At 24.8% G+C, this 17,773-nt stretch overlaps 3 protein-coding genes across 3 annotated transcripts; 1 reads left to right on the plus strand and 2 right to left on the minus strand. All coding sequences in view use genetic code 6, as the record gives it.

Annotated features, from left to right (window-relative positions):
• Positions 1-440: 440 nt before the first annotated feature.
• TTHERM_00326930 (kelch motif protein) lies at positions 441-3,737 on the minus strand (the record flags this gene model as incomplete). Its single annotated transcript, XM_001026456.1, has 1 exon — positions 441-3,737. One exon carries the CDS (start codon positions 3,735-3,737, stop codon positions 441-443), a length of 3,297 nt encoding a protein of 1,098 aa, XP_001026456.1.
• A 566-nt stretch (positions 3,738-4,303) lies between these two features.
• On the minus strand, positions 4,304-5,240 carry TTHERM_00326940 (2,3-diketo-5-methylthio-1-phosphopentane phosphatase family protein; the record flags this gene model as incomplete). Its single annotated transcript, XM_001026457.2, has 2 exons — positions 4,304-5,066; positions 5,182-5,240. 2 exons carry the CDS (start codon positions 5,238-5,240, stop codon positions 4,304-4,306), a joined length of 822 nt encoding a protein of 273 aa, XP_001026457.2.
• A 740-nt stretch (positions 5,241-5,980) lies between these two features.
• Positions 5,981-17,390, plus strand: TTHERM_00326950 (transmembrane protein, putative; the record flags this gene model as incomplete). The annotated part of the gene is made up of 14 exons (XM_001026458.2): positions 5,981-6,312; positions 6,414-7,302; positions 7,351-7,622; positions 7,830-8,815; positions 8,870-8,998; positions 9,052-9,271; positions 9,330-9,639; positions 9,730-12,462; positions 12,524-12,850; positions 12,944-13,978; positions 14,040-14,679; positions 14,740-15,343; positions 15,421-16,958; positions 17,011-17,390. 14 exons carry the CDS (start codon positions 5,981-5,983, stop codon positions 17,388-17,390), a joined length of 10,395 nt encoding a protein of 3,464 aa, XP_001026458.2.
• Positions 17,391-17,773: the final 383 nt, after the last annotated feature.

Genomic DNA, 17,773 nt, shown 5'->3' on the forward strand with positions numbered 1-17,773 from the left:
ATTAATTAAAACATTGATTTTCACCATACAAAATAAATTAAGAAATATTGCTTAAAGTTATATTTTACTCGGCTTACAATTGGCAAAATAATTAACAAAATTATTAATGTTTAAAGAAAATTTTTTTCAAAAATATATAACGAAATACATATTTTTACTGCTCTTTATTACTTAAAATGAATTAATAAAACTATCCTTCAAATAATTGCCTGATTTTTTTTTCTTTCAAAATTAATTCATTTAATTTAAAAAAAAATTATAATTTAGAACCTTATTTAAAATTAATTTCTTTATTCTTTATATTTATCGAACTTAAGTATAAGTATTATATTTTATAAAAGTTGATAAAAATATAGTAAGAATGTACAACAAAAACTATTTTATATTATTAATTTTATATATTATTTCGAAAAAATTGAAGAAAAAAACTGTTGGTTGTATCAGCTATTTTTTTCTAATAGTTCAATATTATTTAAGACCATCCAACTTTGTGAATTAAAGCTTATAATTCTTTTTCTGTCTAGATAAATTATTTCAGGGTTTTTCTTTTCAGAAACATTTTGTATTGTATAAAGCTAGTTGTCATGAATAAATGATTGTTAGTTTGAAAAACCCTCAGAATTTGGTAATTCTATTTGGTTTATGCCTTTAATTTCATGTACAAGCTAGTTTTTAGTGATTGAATCAAGATTAACATTAAGTAAGAAGCAAGTACTTGCTTTTTCTTGAGATTATGTATATGCTCCACCAAATACCAAAATGTTATTACTGTTAATCTAGCAACAGTTAGCACTACTTAATAAAATAGGAATTTATGTTTAAGTTGGTATAATTTCCCATCTATCACTCTACAAATCATACCTCTCAATTGTGGTATCTAAATTATCATCATCAATTTTACCAGCGAATTTGAATAAATAATTCTTTCCATTAGGAGCTTAGAAATAGCAAACAGCAGGATTAAATGTAGGATTATTTAAGTAAGAAATCGAACTCCATTTGTTAGTATTGAGATCATATCTTTCACATTGATTTGTAACGCCATCTTCGTCACAAGCGCCTCCAATTACATAAATGCTATTATTAAAAGGAGAATAAACACATCCAAATCCACTTCTACCTGTTATCATCTCAGAAACAGCTTAGAGTTTATTTTTTGTAAATTCATATTTATAGACTGTTTTAGAGTGGTTAGATGAAGGCGAAACTCCACCCATTAAATAAATGCTTCCATCGCGGAGTGTAATAGATTTATGGAATCTAGGTACAGTGAATGAAGGATCATCAGTCTTCATTTGTATTTAATAGAATTTCAAATAACTACTTTGTGATGATCCATTTGAAGCTTATTTAACATCCTGTATATTAACAATATGAAGAATATTGCTTTTAGGCTGGAAGAAATGTAGATATTGGTAATTGCTTTCTTACTTTAGGTAATTAGCCATTTATACCTAGAAGTCTTTTTATCTTGAGTCCTTTACTTCTATTTACCTGTGGCTATTCATGTTATTTGTATTAAAAGCATCTTCTTGATTATTTTTTTTGTGATTAGGATTATTGTTTATGGTTGATTATTACTAACTCTAAGGATTATATTACGAATTATATTATTAAGGAATGTTACTTGTAATATTTTAAGCTGAAATTCCATAAATATCGTTTTGAGGGGACTAAATATTATTAAATTGTTGATTATGATTATTTCGATTCAGGCCTAAGTTCTAAGATTCTTGTTAATAGTCTTAGGACTCTTCTGGAATGAATTAATTTACATTTTAAACTTATTTATATTTTTAAGGGATATGCTATAGCATATTAATGTTATTATTGGAATAGCTGTAGTTATCTTTATCTTAAGCTTGTGAAGGGTTGAAAGAATTTCCTCTATTAAAATTAGAAGAGCTAACTTCATTCATATTTTTCATTTATGAAGTGCTACTATTGTTTATATCTTATTAGAAAAGATTGTTACCTCCTATATTACTGTTGTTATTATTATACTAGCTCAGTTAAATACTTTGGCCGAACTAAGATTAAGGATAGCCTGCTGTCAATTGATTTTAAGCTAAACCTGCTTATGACTAGTTATTGTTTAAAAGCTCATTTCTACTGAATTAAAGCTATTAATTTTAAGGAATATCATTTGAGTTTATTTGAATTTCATTTCTTGGAGTAGGATTAAACTTAATATTTGCAAAATTAGATTACTAAGGGATTAAATTTTTGTTGTTTTCTGCAAATTTATTGTTGCTGCTTAAGTTGTTTAAAGAGGATATCTGATTTTCATTTTGAGGGTTAAATGATTAAGGAGTGTTTGAGTTAAAGCTAGAAAAACCAGTGTTTTAAGCATTACTATTTTTGCCAGTCAAAAAGTTAGGAGTTATATTCTAAGAAGAGTGCACATTGTTTATGTTATTAGATTACAAGATATTACTTTGATATTAGCCATTAATTTTGTTTTCTCCGATTGTTCTAGCTACTGAGCTTTTTAAAGATTATTAATTCGAATTAGTTGGAGGTCTAGGTGATGACAAAAGATTAGGTTTAGTATCAAATATTTTCATCTTCATTTTCTTGCTAACTGGTGTGTATTTATCATCCTGCTGCGATTAGCTGTTTTCTACATTATTTAAAATAGGTATCTTAGGTTATTAGTTAGGTCTAACTACAGATGAAGTTTATTAAGCTACTACCCTACTGTCAGGAGCTGGAGAATAGCTCTTATTTCTTTGTTACTGCATTCCAGAAAACTCATTATAACTACGCTCAGAATTCTAAGAAAATTAACTGCTGTCTTTAAAATTAATTTGTTATGTAAGAGGAACATTAAAGTTATTAGATTTAAAAGGAGAAAGTGAGATATGACGTTGAGAATTTCCATTCTATTCACTTGTGCCATTAAAATTTGATGGAGTGCTTGCCTTGCGATTATTGATAGATATCTCTTACCTTAATTGTGTGATGCTTTTTTATTTAGGAGACTATCCAGAATATGTTAAGAAACAAGTGTTTTAGCAGATTTCATAAATTTATCTATGAACGTTTTCAAAATTTATGGTAATGCTTGGAGTAACTGATATCAGCTACTCAAAATATTAACCTATTACACCTAGCTTTTCATTTATGAAAATACTAAAATCTAGCTTAAGTAAATGCTAAAGAGTACTAATTTGAAATTGATTTTCTTGCAGCTCACGTAGGAAGCCGTTAAGTTTATTTTTTTCATTTTCTATTTCCTAAAGCTATTTATTCATTTTTTGTTTTTCAGCATCCATTTTTCTTAATGCTATTTCATACTCCTTTCTTACTGTTTTGAAGTAGCTTTAGACAATATTTTGGCATTAGCTTTCTGCTTCGCTCATTTTCTATAGTACTTATTGCGATTTATGATGTTACTCCTCTGATTTGATTTGTTGCTGAATATTTTCTTATTCTTCTGTATAATCTTTCAAGCAAGTGTGTATTTTCTATTGACAATTTGAGCTTATGTCTTCTAGCGTTTCGATTTCGGCATATTCTTTTCTGTCTTTATGATATTGATTATGCTCTTTTATACATTTTTAGCATAACCCTTTCAAGCATTAAATCTTACTACAAAAGTGAGTGATAAAAAATCCCTAATGATCTCCACACATTATCTTTGGTATACCCATAACCTATTAGTTTGGAGTCATGTTTCGTGAATTTTGTGAGGAGTTTTCTCCAAATTGAGAATAGTTTCTGCTAGCTAACATAAATTTATTTAACGTAACCTTTAAAAAATTGGTTTCAAACTAATTAATTTATAAAATACTGCTTGCTTTTTTAATTTGTATTTTTTTTAAGTAATTTTTTTACTGTTTATCTACTTAATTGGCTTTTAAACGTTATTATAATCAAAATAATCATATTCAATAATTATAATTTATTTTTTTTAAATCAGTGCTCATCAATTAATACATGAATACTAAATAAGAAAATAAAATCTAATAAAAACATAAATAAAACAAAATCTTTAGACAATAATTGATTGAATTTTCTATAAATATTTTCCAAACCTAACAGATTTTCATGAATTAATCTATTTCAACTAGTATGGAAAGATTAAAGAATAATTCAAAGACTCCATAATGTCTATATATTAGATATTTCTAAAGGTAATTTATACTTATTTTTTTCATTTCTAGACAAATTAATTTTTTTCTATTTAAAAATATATGAAAAAAATTTTGAAATATTCTAAATACAAATACATTTTATAATAAATTACATTTAGAAATAAAAAAGTCAATTTAAATTATTTTCTCAATGAATATAGTTTTCAAATTTAATTTAGTATTTCATGTGCTTAGTTCCAGTACACTAACTTGCACTTGAAAGGATCTGAGTTTTCTTATTTTAAGTATTGTTCTATTTTTTTCTCCAAAGCAAATCCCTTTCTAACAAAACCTGTTGAGTTCTAGTCTTTTAAAGAAACCATAGGACAGAAGTCGTTTTTACCATCTCCAAAGTAGTGGATGTTAATATATTCCTTATTTGGATTTTTAGCGATGTGATCTTCTATAATCCTTCTCTTGCACATATTAGGAGTTTAAGTGCAAAGAGGGCAACTATGTTAATCGTAAAATCTCTTTACAAACAATTAATCGTTTTCAATAGTGCATGGATTGGTATAAATTGCAGAGAAATAATCAGCGATTTAATTCTTTTCAACGATCCATTTGATAAATAACGAATTTGCATCACTGCAAATGATGATTTCACTGTTCTTAGATTTTATTTTTTCAAACAAATCTTTCATACCTCCTACCAAATCAGCCTTTTCGATCTCCTCCTAAATCTTTGAAGAGTTGATTCCCATTTTATTTTTTAAATAATCTAAAACAGTATTCATAAAGGCAGTCCATTAACCTTCAATATATTAATCAGCTAATTCCTTAGGAGGCTATCTATTTTCGAAGAGAGTATAAAAAATTGTATCACTATTTTACTCTATAACTGTGTAATCAAAATCAAACACGTAGAGATCCAGCTTATTTCTTATCTATTAGCAATCCATATCTTTTGAAAACTTTATTTAATTTCTTATTAAATTTAATTAAAATGTAACACTTTATTTAAATAATAAAAATAATTTTCACTTTGCAAATGATAAAAATTAAAATTGTTTAAAATAAAATGTATTTTTTTAAAGATAACCTTCCAAATAGTTGGGCTTGTAACTTAAATAGACGTTTGATATTGAATTTTGGCATCATTTTATTCAATCAATATTCTAATAATAATCTAATTTTTTATTTTAATAAAATTGTAATCCTATTAACAATTATATTCAATATTTAGCATAAATTGATAAGATATTTCTGAGATTATTAAATATACTACCTATCCTAATAAATTAAAGCTTCAAGATTTTTTATATAAAAGCCCATTATTCTTAAATGACCCTAAACCATTTATAAAATTTTTGGGATGAATATGCCTTAATTAATGATGATTGAAGGTATTTTTATCTATTTATTTTTGATTTTGTATATATTGGTAATTCTTTATAATTTCATCAATTGATTTTATTTGAAAATTATTTTAAATTTTTTAATTTTAAAATTATTTTAAAATCTAGTTCAAATGCTGAAAGAAATATATATTTTTTTAGTCAAAAGCTGAAAATAATTTAAAATGGAAAACTAATCTTAAAAAATTGAAAATATTATTTAATTCATCAATCATCAACAGGATAAAAGAAATATCCTGTAATACTATTTAATCTATTTTGTGTTTTTTTTTAACTATTTACAAACATATGGTAAATAAATACCACTCATACATACTTTTTAGATTTATTAATGAAAATTGATTCATAATATTAAATGTGACTAAAAAATAAATTAAATAGTTCATTATCAATTATTTATTTAACAAGTAAAATTTACAAAATTGATTCCTAAAAAAATTTATATTTTATATTAGAAAATTATCATTTATTTGAACACATCAAATGAAGTTAAAATTTTATTAATTGACTATCCAAATATATGCTATCCTTTGCTTCATTTATAATGTTTTTGGTAAATAAGAATCCTGTCCTAGGGTTTAAACATACTTTGACTTTTAAGATCTTAATGATCAATTGGGCTACAAAGAAGTCACAGCGATTACCCACATACAGGGTTCTACATTAGTGGCTGTAGGAACAAGAGTAGGAGCAATTGAAATTTGGGATTATGATTCAAGAGAAATAATTACAAAATTCTTTGAAGATAAGTGGCCTATTTCTAGGATTGATCATATATGGCATACAAATCATATTTTAGTCAGATATTAAAAAAAGTAAACATTAAAATAATTAAACTGAAAATATGGCATTATCTTATTATATTTTAGCATATTTTAAGCAAATTTTTTAATTTATTACTTTTATAAAACAATAGAAATGGAAATTAAGTTTCAATTTGGGATTTAGTTACTCAAGAAAGAGTTTAGTGGCTTATTGATCAAGATGATAAATTAGACGATTACTCTGAAGTTGTTAATTATTAAGTAATAGATACTTATTTGACTAGAAACGGAAATTACTTTCTATAAATGTCAATTATGCATGTTGTAGCTTGTGACATTAATAGTGTCAATACGAATTCCACTAAACCTGATTGCTAAATTTACCCCTTAAATGATACAATTAAACAAGAGCAACCTCTATACATATTTTCCTTTGATAGCTAATTTTAGGAAGTGTTTTATATTCTTACAAAGCATAGTCTTTATAAAGTAAATAGATTAGGTTTATCAATAGATTAAAAGTTATATAGAGTAGATGATGTTAATAATGTGAATATAATTGATATGATCAGGACGCAGTAAGATGGCATAATAATGATAGCGTTAAGCACTAATGAGCTTATTACACTTAATTTGCAAACAAGTAATGGAAGTGAAAAAATTTATAAATTGTGTGATTACCTATAGTATATCAGTTTAGATGAATTGATTGTACTCAAAGAAGTCAAAAGCTTTTTTTCAGAGAGTTTAGTTTTAATAACATTTGAAGCAAAATATGAAGATTCAGATATTTTTGGTCAAAAATAATTCATTTTAACTTATAATATTGAAGAAGATAAAGTTTTGCAGCTTGAAACAACTTATAATGTCAAATTTATAGCACCAATAAACTAATCAAGGTCTTTTATAGTTACATATTATGATGATACTTTAGGTTGGTATGCATATCCAATCATCTAAAAATCTATTTAGCCCTTTGTTACTTCTCTTACTAAAATTTCTACAAAAGCTGTAGATTTATATTCAAATTAAAAAAAATAAGTAATTTAATAATTCAATTCTTAATTAAAGCATTTAATTATTAAATAGATTGTTGATGAGGCTATTCAATACTTTTTACAAGATGACCTTTAAGGAGGAATTATTGTTTACAGTATCCCTGAAGATACAGTAAAAAAAAGAGTAAAGCTCACAATACATGATAAAAATACATATATTAGTGCATTGTCAATAATATTTTTAGAGGATTAAGAATAATTTTTGGTTGTAACTTCTGAACTTTACATTTTAATCTTTTCATACAAGTCAGATGATATAGAACCTTTATACATTAGAGACATTTCGTCATATATAACGTAAAAGTAAACTTACAATTAATTTTAAATAATTTAAATAAAATCCTACAAATTTTTATTAAATTGCATTTAATTTATTAATTTTAAAGCAAAATCCAGAATTTTTTTTAATTTGAGTTTCAATATATTTTAAAGATTTTTAAATAAATTTTGAAAAGATGAAATGATTTGCTTTTATATATTTAAATTTACAATTATTTATTATTAAAATAGCCAAACTAATATTAGTAACACCTTTTTGATTAAGCTCAAACATACTAAAAGCAGTGTAGCATTAGTTAATTCGCAGACTTTTTTAATTTTTGATTTTGTTTCTTACCAAATCGTTCACTACTTGCAAATTATGCTAAATCCATAAGATTTATTTTTAGATTGTGATTTAATTTATGATATTAAAACAAGCACTAATAGCTCATATAACTATTATTTGGTTATAAATGGTAAAGATTCTTTGAAAATATATAATTTATCTATACTTTAATAAGAAGATTAAGTGACTTCAAATATTAATTAAAATATTTACTCCTAGTTAGCAAATAAAAATATACTAGGATGGATACATCTTAAAATTCATTCTAAAATCTTAACTCAAGATTCTAGAAATGAATTTTGCTAATATTCTTTTCCATAACTGGATTAAATTAGCTGCTTCAGGATTTGGTATGATGAATCAAATTTTAATACAGTAAGCAAACAAAAGAGAGGATTACTTTCAAGTTCAGTAGAAACAATGATAATAGCACAGTTAAATGATTTTAGAGTTGTTTTTATAGACTTATATAAACAATAAGCAACATTTTCAACTTGCAAATTTGATACATATTTTTATTAAATTGCTTAGTTTAAATAAAGCTATATTATTTTGATTCCTGCTGCCACTTCTAAAAAGAAAATCTCATTTTTAGATTAAAGTTACTAAAATCCTTAAAGCTAGATGAGAAATATGAAAGGAGTTATTTAAGAATCAAAACTCTACCACAATAAAATAATTTTAAATATGAAAGACGGATCTTTCAAGGTATTAAATGTAGAAAATTATACATTATAAGAATTAATAATAGCTGATCCTAAATATTAGGAAACAAGAAAATTTATTATTGACTAAAACACTATAATTTACATAGATGAAACGAACTATGTGCAAACATTCATATTTGATAGCAATTTTAGCACAGTCTACAATTCTGATAAGTTTTTAAGTAAAGAATTTATTTTTTTTAATTTTACAATTTTGAGTATTTCATTTTGAATAGTCGAAGGTATAAAAGTAACAAATACGTCTAACTTAGAGCTGACATCAATTAAGAATGTAATTGCTTTGATAGGAGATTAATAAATACTTTATATTAATTACTAAACACATGAAATATTTCCGATTTACAGTAATCACATTTCTGTTTTATCATTTTTTAATTATAAAATATTTTTATAAAAGATTCTTAGAGCTAAAAAATAGTTGCTACTGATTTTAATATAACTTTATCATTGATTGTTATCGGCTTGAGTGATAATAGAGTAGAAATATTGAATGTAGAAGATGTTTCAAAGCCTCATATTACTTACTAAATACAAGCAAACTAAAAGATTAATACAGTTCATCATTCTATAATGTTTTTGAATAGAGCTTATATTACTTATGGCAATAGTATTATTAGGTAAAAAAAAATTAATTACTTATAAATTTATAAAAAGAAATATATTTGTAATAAATAGGTGGGATGTAGACTAAAATTAGCTTAGTGAAGTAAGTGTTTATGAAAGTTAAATTAAATCTATTATATTTGTAGTAGAGCTCTAAGCTATAGCTATCTTTTTAGAAAATGGTGTAGTTTAAATAATTAATGATGACATAAATTCTTTTTATTACATAAATGTTTATGCTTTGACTCAATCTTATGCAAATGTTGATCAGCTTATATACATGCAGGGACTCAATAGTCTTGCGTTTATTTCTGATCATCGTATATGGGCTTTAACACTTCACAGCTTTGCAGATGATGATAAATAGAATTCTAGGTCAAAAGTAACATTTTATTAAAAATTCATTATAAATTTTTGTTATTGAAATAATCATTATTAATTGATAATAAAAAATTAATTTTTTTTTAAATAGATTGAATGCGAAAAAGGATTTTATATAGAAAGTATGAGTGGTTAGGAATATTATAATATTCTAGGTTAAGGAAATCTTGTTCAGCCTTATAAGAAAGTAAGTGCTATTAGAAAAGAAACAATAAAGATTGGAAAAAGTCATAAAATATTTTTATATAATAAAATAAAACTCAATTTCTACTTGCAAGAAGGAAAAATATATGAGTTAGAAGAACCATTTTAATATGCAACTTAAAAGATAAACAGCATAGTCACTTTCTAGACATATCGGACAAACATAAATAAATATACAGGTTAGGATTCAAATAAAAAGAAAACAGCATCTTATTACTACGAAAATGAAAATAATATAACAACTACATTAAGCATTAAAGACAGTTACAGATTTGAAAATATCTAAAAATTATTTTTCTACAATATTAATATTTAGTTGAAAAATCAGATTGATTAAAATAGCGATGTAAGGTATTCTGTTTTTAATAACATTGATCAAATTTCTTTCATAGGATGTAATTTTAATCCCATCAACAATAATTATGATGCTTACATTTTTGAAGATGTTAAACTGCTTAAATTCTATGATGTCAAGATAAAACAGAGCCAGTTTATAACTAACGACGTTAAAGCAATTTATATGGAAGAAGTATAATCTTCTTTGATACCTCCTACAGATAGTTAAATAAGCAAAAAAAAATGTCTTACTTCAAATTAAGTACTTTTCTTGTCTGATTCTTAACAAACTCGATTAATAAATGACCAGATTTTAAAAAAATAGGTATGCAAATACTATTTCTTCTATCCAGTTAATCAGCAATCATATTTATTCATAGAAGTGGCTAATTAGGAAGCTAATATAAACCAAAAATATTCTGATAGTTAAGAAATAAGCACAGTTTCTTTGAATGACTAATTATTTAATATAACAAATCCTTAATTAAATTAAACTTCTGGCTTCTAGAGTAATAAACCATTATAAAATTTTTTAAGTTAAAGTTAATAAATAATGTAATAACTTTCAAAAATGAAGTTACAAGATGATTAAAGTGTTTAATAAAATGAAAATAAAAACATAGAAAATTAATATTAAGAGCTTAATTTAACTAATTGGGTAAACAAACAAAATATAGATTTGAATGAAGAGGATTCTTATCTGAAACTTAACTATACTCTTTATAGCCTTAAAAATTGTACATTTTACTATGCTAACATTTTTACTTTCCTAACCTAAAAGGAATTTTATAATAACAGCAACTCATCATCAGAGTAAACTAATTATTTCTTATCTCCTCAATTGAATATAACAAATAGTCTCATAATGTAATCTACTGTATTTAGTGGATAGGAAGTCGAATAAGACTAATCACTATTTAATCAATATGATCAGGTATCTTAAAAATAATTATACTCTTCTTAAGCTTAATTCCAAATAACAAATCATGTTATTAATTAATCTTCTCTTTCTAAAGTTAATCTTTATGATAGTGATCATTTTAAAATTAACAAACTGTAATAGCTTCGCCTCATCAATAGCTATTTTAATAAAACTACTTTGAATCTAGTAAATAGTAATGATTATGAGGTAAGCGAAATATTAATCTACAATAGCACTTTTGAGTCTCTTCCCATTTTCCCCTTATTTGATTTAGGAGAAAAATTTAATCTGAAAAATATTTACTTATAAAATAATGCATTTTTAAGCTAAATCATATTTTAGTTTAAATCTTAATTCAATAATAAAGCTAACTCTAATAACTAAATTGATACTTAAGATTAAGATGATCAATCAAATAATGACACTGATACTGTTTAAGAAAACTAGAATAAATTTTTATAACCTTAAATAAATAACTCAACAGTAACAAAATTACTTATTTTAAATTGCACTATGAATAAAACTACTGTTTTTTCATTTAATGAGTTATTGCTAAAGTCTGATCTTAAGATTTTAAATTTTACTATATTCAAAGTAAAAATGGTTGAAACTTCAGTTGTAGATCTAATGAATTTCTAAAAGGGCTCAAAATCACTAATTTAATTCTTAAACATAGATTAGGTAGCTACTTTGAGATCTTGCATTATTAGAAAATTAAGTGATTAAAGCTTAATTATAAAAGATGCAAATATTCATAAAAGCTATATGAGATATAGCAATTTTCTACAAACAAAAAGACCTTTTTCTCCATTTATAATGGCAGAAAACTATTTAATGAATATTTTCTCTAATTTAATTGTCAATGGTACATATTGGTTTAACTCTAAATTAGCTGAGCTGGTAGAAAATTCTTTGTTACTTTTTAGTGATTCTCTAATATAAAATAATACTTTTGCTTCTGAAATGTCAAGCTATGAAAGACAATCAAAATATTTAGTTGAATTAGATCATTTAATTGTTTAGAAAGTGGATATTTATTAAAATCAATTTTTATATTAGCTTTTTTGTGGACCTCCTTCAATTAATAACTAATATATAGATTATAATCTTAACAAAATTAATATAACAAACAATACATTTACAGGCTAGTCAAATGGATTATTTGCAGAAGCTACTTTTAGCATTATATCTACTGGAAGCTAGGTTGAACTAAATGAAATAACTATGTAAGAAAATTGTAGAAAAGATAGCGGTGTCTCTAAAACAACATTCTTGGTGGAAGGCTATAAATTCTTTTTCTTTTATTTTGACAAAGTTTTGAACACAAAAGTTATAAGAGCGGAAATGAGTAATAACAAAGATGTAATTTATTAATTTTAGATATTAAAAATATTTAATCAAAAATATATAAATAATAAATTAGATTGGTTTTGGTGTTTTTAAGAATTCAATAGGGTAGAATTTAATTGACAATCTGATTGTAAGTAATGATGTAGAGGATAGTATAGACTTGAGTATAAATGTAACTACAGCAATAAAGCAACCCATATTAATTATAAGAAATGGAGCTAATTTTATAATTTAAAACTCAATTATTAAGAATCTCAGAATATACAATTCTCCTGTCTTTGAAATAGAGTCAAACAAGAATTTTTACATATAGTCAAATGAAAATTCTACATAAGAGCAATAAAACTAAGAGACAATAGCTATGATGAATTTTAAAAATGTTACTTTTGAAAATAATGCTGTAATATTTATTATTTATTTTATTTTTAAAAGAATTTTTTCTTAAAAAAAAAAAATGATTATTTTGAAACTAAATTATTTTGTTTTACAAAAGATTGAAATAGACCCTTATGTTTGTTTAGGAAGCTTTATTGAATACACATCTAACTTAGTTACGAAATTCGGGTTATTTTAGATTTCTTTCATCTCAAATGTGATAAAAGGTTTGAATTAAAATTCATAAATACAAGCTTAGATAAATATCCAAGCTAGTTAAAGTGATGTTGTGATACAAAACTCAACTTTTAACTAGATGAAAGATTTTAGATTTGTCAAAAATATGGCAGATTCAATTTTTCTTTAAGTTGAAGCAAGAGCTATTGGAATATTTAGCTCAAAATTTTTATCTGCACCAAATAACTAAACTGATGAATAAGATAGAAATGCTCTAAAATTTAACACACAAGTCATAGGATTGTTAAATTATTAAATGCTTAAGTTTTAACATAATTTTATAAGTTAAATGAGATCATAAAATTTTGCAATGTTGGAATTAGCTACATTATCTGACGCAGCATTTACACTGATATAGGATTGTTACTTTCAAGATTTGATACCAATATCAAATGCAATTAATATAAAAGGCAGCTTATTTAGCAATAAGATACAAATCTCAAATTGTACTTTTTCAAATGTTTACAATTAAATAATCTAGATAGATAGAATTAAAAACGTCTCCTTAATTATTTCAGATAATAGATTTTATTAAATTTACTCACTCAAAAAGACTATTTTAGACATTTCAAATTAATAGTAAGAAAGTAGCTCAATAAGCTTTTATAATAATAATGTAGAATTCAGCTAAAAAGAAATAAAGGAATCTTTGATTTATTATAGTAAGTCAGAAGCAGTATTTGATCACGTAAAATCTGTTATAAATGGAGCTAGGTCTCTTATGAATTTAACTCACGCTAGCCAACTCTTCTTTTCAAATAATAGATTCTCAGGTTACTACTCTGGAAGTGTTGTCTTAACAGATAAGTACATGATCTAAATTTCTCATATTAAGTAATTGTATTTACAGAGCAACATATTCTAAGAGTTAAATAACGCTTTTATTTCAACTTTAATTTTAAATAATATAGAAAATGTAACATATTTATTTTCATTTTTAATTGAAATTTCTAATTTTATTTTAATATTTTAAATAGGCAGTCATTTCTAATTTAACAATGACAAATTGTAATTCTTTGGACTTGCACATATTGAAGCTTTCAAATATAAAAAACATTTAGATGAGAGATATTTACTTCCATAATAATACCCTTCAAAGCTACTCTAAGATAGCTTGTATTCAAATTAAAAATACTTGCTTTTAAGCTCAAAATATCCAAATTTTATAAAACAACTGCAACAGCTTTGGGCCTGTAGCAATTTAATTCAATAGATTAGCTTAAGATTCAAGTTGTAAGATATACCAATAGGATTAATAGAACTCAACTGTTGTAAAGTCTCATATTATTAGTTCTATTTCTGATTCGATTATTTCAAGTAATTTTGGGTTAGATTTTGGAGGATTGTTTATACATAATACTGCTTAAGCAATGTTTATTGTTAATAATACTCAAATCTAAAAAAATACTGCTTAGAAAGGATCTGGAGGAGGTATATTCCTTCACATTGTTGGGACACACAATTTCTTTATAGAAAACACTATTATCTCTAAAAATTATGCCTATTATAGAGGTGGAGGTATTTATGTTGAAGAAGATATTCCTGAGACCCTCTTTAAGCTAAATAATAGTTTGGTATATGGAAATATTTCACCATAGAATCTATAAATATGTTCAAGTATTTTTAAAAAAATATATATAAATTTTGGTTATTTAATTTTTAAATTTTGTAAAATAGGTGGAAGGTTTGCTCATTTCAAAGTCTTTACGGACAAATACCAAACAGAACAAAGCTATCTTTATTAAAATTAAAGCAATTGGCTAGTAATTACAGATTAACAAAGTGGAGGAGAACTACCAATAATTTTAACTTAAATTTTAGATTACAAAAATCAAATAGTTTTACCATACCTAAATCCATCATTAAATAAAGCTAGCTTATCTTTATCTACTAATTCTTAAAATCAAGGATACTATTTGCAAGGATAGCTAGATGTTGAGTATGACCTTTCAAAAGGAGGGTTTTTATTCCAAAATATAACAATTTATGGAAAACCTGATACATTAGTTAATCTAACTTTCACTACTTAAATGATAGAATTTGACGGCATTAACTCTACCTAAAAATTATAAACAGATTACAAAGTTAAATTTTCTGTGAAACTAAGGAGATGTATTGTAGGTGAAATATACTTTAATAACAATCTTTATCAATCTTGCTTACCTTGTCCTGAAAAATAGTACAGCCTTGAAGACCCTTTCAAAAATTAAAATATTAATTGTTTGGACTGTCCTAAATTTGCTACTTGCTTAGGAAGAAACTTATTATCAATTAACTCCGGGTAAATAAATTTTATTACATTAAATTATTTCAAGTTTTAATTTTTTTTAATAAAAAAATTAATTTTAAAAAATAAAGGTATTGGAGGAAAGACAACACAAGTCTGGATATTATTTATTGTGGGACTGAACCTAGAAATTGCTTAGGTGGAATTTAAGCTGGAGATGAGAGCTGCTCAGATGATATGATAGGTCCTCTTTGTGAATAGTGCGATATCGAGAATGGATATACAAATATTTCTTCATCTAAGTGTTTGGCATGCTCCGAAATTGGATGGACTCTAACAATCATACTATCAGTCTTACTTTTTTTCTTGATATATATTCTTATATCTATTGATTCGACTGTCAGACGTATAAAACATTCTAGAAGTATATGCTCTAAATCAAAAACTAACACAGTTTTTGTTGCGTCCATGGTGGTTAAGTTGTTCATTACCTATCTTTAAGTTATTAGTATTATTGGTACTTTCTAGCTTAACATCAATCCTTTTGCCACATAGGGAACTCTGTCTCTAGGAAATCCTATTCTTTCTTTCTCTAACGCTATGGATTGCTATCTGTACGATTTAGGAAAAAAAATAGGAGTCAACCATATTTACTTAAATTTCTTTGCCTCTTTGTTGATTCCTGTAACTTTTATGCTATTAATATCTCTTGTAGATTATCTGAACAATAGAAAGAATTATTATTATAGAAGCTATTTCTGTAAAACTATGTTTTTGGTAATTTTGCTTTTCTTTGCTCCTCTAGCTTTCTAAAATGGGCTCAAATTAATTACTTGCAGAAAAGTTGGTTAAGATTCATATATTTCATACAATATGTTATTTGAATGTCTTACTCCTGAATATTTCAGATATTCTATTTTGGTAGTTACACCATTAATTTTTATATTTTGTGTAATTGTCCCATTGATCTTAGCTATTCTTATTAAAAAGAGAAAGTAAAGAAAAGTATCTATTAAGACCTATTAATATTTGTTGGGTGATTATAAAGAAACAACTTACTACTGGGAGTTCGTTAAGTATACATAAAAACTTACTATTATGCTAATTTCTGTGTACTTCTCCTAAGATATCAAAACAAAAGCACTGTTGATAAATTTTATTTTAATTATCTATGGAACCACAGTATTTTTTGTGAAACCCTTCAGAACTTAAATATTAAACAGGTTAGATATATTCACAACTTTGATAATATTCCTCTCTGTTCATTTAGGTTTAATGGCTTATTAGCAGGAAAGCCAAAATGCAGTATAATGGTACATCTGTATAATCTTACTCACTGCAATGAACTTACCATTGTTCTTTTGGTATATTTATACTATCTTCAAATGTTATGCTCCTTGGTTTGCTATGAAGAAGAGAAACTTAAAGAATAAGTTAATGAGATTCCGTATCTTTAGGTCGAATCAAAATCCCAAAGAAAGAGCTTAATTCAATTGGAAGAATCTATACAAAAAATACATCGAAGCTATGAAAGCATAAAAATATGGTGGAAGATAAATAGATCCTCAAAGCCAAAATGATAATGATTTTGATCACATTCCTTTCTTAAGAAATAAGAAAGAAGTTTCATTCCACTCTGAAAATACAGACATTAATTTCAACTTAACAAGTAAATTTTTTTTACAAATCTAAATAAAATTAATATCAAATTATAATAATAGAAGAAGAAGAAAACACAAATCGTTCAGAAGCAATAAGTGACTACGATGAAGAATCCCCAGTAAAAATATTAAATCTCTAGTTTAGAAAGAAAATAAGAAAGTCATTTGAATCTCCTAAGGCCAAAGATTAGACAGCAATTTTAAATAATAGAAAGAGATATAACACTACATCATAGGCAACAAGAAAAAGAAAGTTATCTAACGACCTGCTAAATGACACTCAAATAGTTCACTCCAGATTCTCTTAATTAGTTTAAGACTTAAAGGACAATTAGCAAAGTGCTGATAGTAATTTAGCAGATTAAAGTAATGAGATAAAAAGAGAAAAAAGCAAAGAGAGCGATAAATTAGATAATATCCCATCTCAGAACGAAATTTGAAAATTTTATATAAAATATTTTTTTTAATTTATCAGTGATTTATTTTTTTGTTTGTTTGTTTTTATAGAAAATTTAATTTAATAATAATGTTAAAATTTAGAATATTAAAATAAATCTAAATATTTTAAATAGAAATTAAGATCAAAAATGTCATTCAATTTAGATTATCTAATTTTGTTAAATTTATACATTTATATAAATAAATATTTGTGTGACGATTATTCACAGATCAAATGTTTTTTTTCATTTTATATGGATAAGTAAAAATTAATGACTGATTGATTATTGATTAGATTTTGTTAAGAAACAAGAAGACAGACAGACGAATCTATTTTATGTTATATATTGAGATTTGTATGGCTTTTATTATCAATTGCGAATCT

Source organism: Tetrahymena thermophila, assembly GCF_000189635.1.
Source record: "Tetrahymena thermophila SB210 genomic scaffold scf_8254010, whole genome shotgun sequence".
Classification (NCBI taxonomy): domain Eukaryota; phylum Ciliophora; class Oligohymenophorea; order Hymenostomatida; family Tetrahymenidae; genus Tetrahymena; species Tetrahymena thermophila.